The sequence below is a fragment of the Lygodium microphyllum genome, chromosome 21 (genome assembly GCF_053477565.2).
Source record: "Lygodium microphyllum isolate KBCC chromosome 21, Lygodium_microphyllum_v1.1.10, whole genome shotgun sequence".
Lineage (NCBI taxonomy): Eukaryota > Viridiplantae > Streptophyta > Polypodiopsida > Schizaeales > Lygodiaceae > Lygodium > Lygodium microphyllum.
In genome coordinates, this window is record NC_141155.1 from 82,476,966 (window position 1) to 82,482,289 (window position 5,324).

At 38.3% G+C, this 5,324-nt stretch overlaps 1 protein-coding gene across 2 annotated transcripts; it reads right to left on the minus strand.

Moving 5' to 3' along the window:
• Window positions 1-541: 541 nt before the first annotated feature.
• On the minus strand, window positions 542-3,516 carry LOC148018210 (Tautomerase/MIF superfamily protein). Of its 2 annotated transcripts, XR_015687615.1 has the most exons (4): window positions 3,279-3,516; window positions 2,131-2,331; window positions 1,880-1,978; window positions 542-848 (listed from the first exon to the last, which is right to left on the minus strand). XR_015687615.1 is itself a non-coding variant. In XM_087661159.1 (3 exons), exons 1-3 carry the CDS (start codon window positions 3,387-3,389, stop codon window positions 1,943-1,945), a joined length of 348 nt encoding a protein of 115 aa, XP_087517285.1. In that variant the 5' UTR covers window positions 3,390-3,515; the 3' UTR covers window positions 1,656-1,942. The 2 variants fall into 2 exon arrangements, 1 of the variants encoding a protein (XP_087517285.1); XM_087661159.1 differs by lacking the exon at window positions 542-848 and having other exon boundaries at window positions 1,656-1,978; window positions 3,279-3,515.
• Between the last annotated feature and the right edge of the window lie 1,808 nt (window positions 3,517-5,324).

Below are 5,324 nucleotides of genomic sequence, written 5' to 3' on the forward strand. Positions count from 1 at the left end.
TCTTGCTCTCTTTCTCTCTCTTCAACTCCTCTTCTCTCTCCCCTCATCTTCATTCATTACAAGGTCTTCTTGGTTTAAACCCTCTATTCACAAGATACAGTTTAGGTCCTAGGTCAAGGTCAATAAGCAAGTCCCACCTAACCTCTTCAATCATGGTGACCATGGACCTCATAGTGATGGAAAAACACAATTAGATGTTGGCTCTCTCACTCAAAAGTGTACCCATTTGATGAGCAATAGCTAGACTTAATCCCGAAGAATCCACACAAAAGGTTTAAGACCACCTATGTTATTCTACTATTGCAATCATGATGATCAATCACAATGGCCACAACCTACATCTAAGGTGGTTCAAAAATCACTCAAGATTATTGTAAAATCATATTTGTGATCTTATTTTAGCATACTATGATCTAACCTTATGGTCTAAGTAATAAACAACGTTTAAGCACTTCACATTCATGACAATGAAATTTAGGTTGGAAGTCTCCTAACATGCATATAAAGCAATGTATGACACCTCAATAATATACAATGATTGGACCTTGTCCTATAAATAATATACACCATGATTTTACATCCCAAGTCATGTAATGCTATTGGTTTTTATTTCCAAACACACAACCATGGTGTTGCTAGCACGCAATCACGTGATGGAAAAATATACTCAAAATTATGGCAATTGTGTTTATGCTGGCCCCATTTCCCATAGTACTTAGCTCTCACATCCTAGGATATATATATGCATTGTTTGGGCATTGTGGTCAAACAATAATGAAGACTTAAGCCTCCACCAGTGCAAACATGGTGGTCCACACCTTCAATTGTGCACATAAAATAGCAAATTCCTGCGTATAGAAGGAACTTGTGTTAGATGAAGTCATTATGAATATACGTGCATAAACAATCTTCCTAAGATAATCAATTAACCATCAATGTGTTCAACATTTGATTCTTCAATCTCCAAACATTATGTACCAGGTTGGCATTGTAAGCAAGATAATCAATCAACCTTCTAGGTATCCAACATTTGATTAACCATCAAGGTGTTCAACATTTGATTCTTCAATCTCCAAACATTATGTACCAAGTTGGCATTGTAAGCAGGATAATCAATTAACCTTCGAGGTATCCAACATTTGATTCTTCAATAATCTCAAAGCATTACTTCAATAATCTCAAAGCATTAGGCATCAAGTTGACATTGTAAATAACAGCCCACTTCTTCAGGTGAAACCAACAACCCCCCAGCTTCACATAGTATGCTGGTTCTTATGGACAAACCATGTCTATCAACTTAGAGAAAATATTGTTACCATGGTGGCTATAGACATCCCACATGATGATTAGTGATTATTATTTTCTAGTGCAATCAAAGGGATATGTGAGACAAATGCTAGTAGTGTGGTTGTTTTTCAGAACTATGAGTAGATCGTCTTCCACTATGGTTGAGAGAAAACCTAAAATCAGTTTGGATGCAAAAGTGATTCTGCAAATGTGCACTAACCTCTCCACGTCCACATCAAAGATATCAAACAGTTGGACAGAGTGGACTCTGGGTAGTGCATAGATCTCAAAAAATATTATTCGATATGTACCATGTCATGCAAAACTTTTAGATTGCACCAAACAGAGTCCACAGAAAAAAGATGCACTGACAATAAAAGGTAAAATTAGATTCAATATGAAATTTGCACTTTTCTTCAGAGCCAAGCCATTCACTAGGATGAATGGACCTGGCCAACAGAGAAAACTGTAAGCTGTCCATGTTCAATAAATCTAATGGAAGCAAAAGTATGCCAACATTAACATGGCTTCTGAACACGTGCTGTTCCAGCATGCAGCTGCACTTACAAGCTGATATCACATTAAAACGTACCCTTGATCACATGGTTCAGACTACCCTCTGAACTTTCATATTGTCAATATAGTACCCCTGATTTCAAAATGTAGACCCATTCCAACCAAAGTCTGATCTCTGCATAGGCCATAGAGAATCACATAAGTGAATGAGCCCTACTTAAAGCTTGCAATGCTGGCATACTAACTTAATAAACATGTTCCTGTGCAGCACAATCATTCAAATTCTCTAGGCAAAAAGTAAAGACTTGACTCCACAGAGTTGCTCACCTGAACATCAGAGAACTTCAAATAGAACCGTGACTTAGGCACCGAAAGCTTTGTTTCGAGTATCTCTGCAATGGCAGCACTGATAGTCTTGTTAACTGCCCCACCAATTCCACCTATGGATATTAGCTCTGCATATGCTGCCGGCTCTTCACTGCCTCCAAAAGACATGGGAATGCCCCCTCTGAGTAGCACCATCACATACTGCAGACCACATACCAGTCAATGATATGTACTGTCAGCAACAGGGAAAGCAGGTACAATGAAAGGCTTGCCATACAAAATGGTTACAGCATTGCAATAACAAAATCCCATAACCAACACCAAACCAGAAAGTACAGAAAAGAAACCTTGACCTTGCTTTAACAACAGTTTTGTCAGAAGATCCAAATCACAACAAATCAACAACTAAAGAATGCGGCATAGCCCTGAAAATTTGGAACAACAACATCGCATTATTCTCAGAGTACAGGCAAGCTTGAGGTTTGTACTTGGCTCAAATAATGTGTTCCTATTGGCAGTATCGTGTATTCTCGGTGCTGTCTGATTCTGTTCCAATTTGGTTTTTCAGAGCTAGCAGGAGATCGCATCTGACCCATCATATATACTCATAGACATGAGCCAACGAGAATTATTATAAGAAAAATGGAGTTTATCCATGCACAGGCCTTCTTGCCAACATTAGGCTTCAAAGGCCGCACGTTCTACGCCTGGTAACATGAAGATAGTTCAAATAGCACGCATGAACAGCTGAAAACTCAGACCTTCTCTGCCTCATATAAAATGGACTTTAACCATCCACAGGTCTTCGTGCCAACAATAGGCTTTAAGGATGTGTCCACACATGTAATTGTTCAAGAATTTTCTGGAAATGATGTATGGACAGTTCTGATCGCTCAAGCATTGTATGGAAAATGGATTCATCCATGCACAGGGTCTTCTTGGCAAGATTAGCCATCAAATGCCATACATTCTGAGCCTGGTAACATGAAGATAGTTCAACTCACATGCACGAATAGCTGAAAATTCAGACCTTCTGTTGCTTATGCACAGGTCTTCTTGTCAACATTAGGTTTTCAAGACCACATATTCTACGCCTGGTAACATGAAGAAAGTTCAGATTACATGCACGAAAGACTGAAAACTCGGACCTGCTCTGGCTTGCCAATGGTTTTGGCCACGGTTTTGCTGCAATCCTTGAGGATGTCAGAGGTGGAGACTCCGTCTAGCGGAACGTTGGTGCTTATGTTCAGCGTCGGCATGGCGATGCCCTCTCTCCCTCCCACACACACACACACACACACACACTCTCTCTCTCTCTCTCTCTCTCTCTCTCTCTCTCTCTCTCTGTGCTGCAACTCAGGGTTCTTTATCCATCAGTGGTGCTTAAATGAATCATCTCTAATAGAGTGTTCTCCAGGGTTTTGTTATTTTTTTTAATGCGCTTTAATATTACTCGGTGACGCCAGCCCTCCCTAACTGCGCTTCATGCGGTTGGCATCATTACAAAACCGGCGAGGTTACACAAATGCTCACGAAAAACTTTTTTCCCATCCAATGGAAAAAAGGAGCAGACCTAACCCCCATTGGTTTGGAAGGGAAATAGCCGGTTTTATAACTAAAATGCTTTAAAAATAGCCGGTTTTCATCAAGACAAGCTTGAATTTCAATCGGTTTTTTGAAAATCTTTGCTTGAAAAAAATACACTAAAGGACGGTTTTCTGTGAGCACTAAGTTACACTCTCTTTTTTTTTTTGCTCATAAGAAAATAAGAATACATTGCATTATATGCAAAAAATAGCTCGCTCTACACGTGATGATTCACAATATCCAACAATCACAAGAGAAACAATTGTACTTGCAAAAACTCAAATTGACATTTATAAAAAATTGCTGCTTAAGTGACAAAAGTGTAATCCCCACCAAGATTCCTCCACTGCCATCATTGAGCCTCTTCGTTGACTTATGAGCTACAATGGATTCAATCTTGCAGTGTTATCCTCAATCCGAAGATGCAAAGAATATAGAATATAATCATAATAGTCACTAGAGGCTCTCGTGCGACACTATCATTTGCCATGGTGGGGCAAACCCTATCATAAGAGGCTCTTGTGTGACACCCTCATTTGCCATGGTGTACCAAACCCTATCATTGCCTCCCTTTCCTTTCACATCAACACTTTTGTTTGCAATCGTGTAAATGCAAACCCCCCTCCTTTCCTGTATCATGCAATGGTGTGTTTTTTCGTCTTTATGGACTACACAATACTTTTTATGTCCCATACCTATTTCATGTTTATTAAGTCCATCCATGCTATGGTCAAATGGATGACCAATGACATGAACCACTTGTACTTTGATGGAGCTTATTAACTAACTTGTGCTTCCCATAGTCATAACACACAAACTATGGTTTGGTACATTAACATGGTCTAGCAAACCCATATTGCCTTCTTCGTGAACTTATAAGTTTCCACCATGTGATTCACAAAAGCTTCAAGGCCTTATCATTATGGAAAATAAGACTTCATTCTACTTTTTACACAAGTAGAGGTAAAAATGGTTTTCAAAACTTGCTCATATTACATCTCACTCCTTTGCTCACAATCCTAATTTGACACATGCAACCAAATACATCTTTTAATTTGAGCATGGGATCTCTCTCTTATAAAGATAAATAATAAATACACAATAGTTTGACAACATAAAGCCCAAAGAAACACCTAACTTGATCAACTAGCTAAATTGAAGCTTAAACATGAAAAACATGGATATGTTGCCATAGTGACATTTAAAAATGGTCATAACATTTAAGGTAGATATTTTATCTACCCCTCTATTTGCTACTATAGTTAGCTCCAAGTTTATATCTCTAGTTACTAATATAGTTGGTTGTAAGCTTCTACCTCTATTTAGTATCATAATGAGTTCCAAGTTTTTTGTGGAATCCACATTTACATAAGAGACATTTCAAAATCTTGATGCTTTCCTAGAAAATGTAATGTACTTATGAAATTAAACACTACTAGGCCATCCCAAAAGTCATCCACATCAACAATATAATGGCACTCAAAAAATATGTCAACAAGTACCCTCAAGGTTCACCTCTAAGAGAAATCCATTGATCTTGACTTAGCCATTATAGAAACATTTATTGAATCTTTAATACCAACAAATATTGGTATACACCAAAGAAA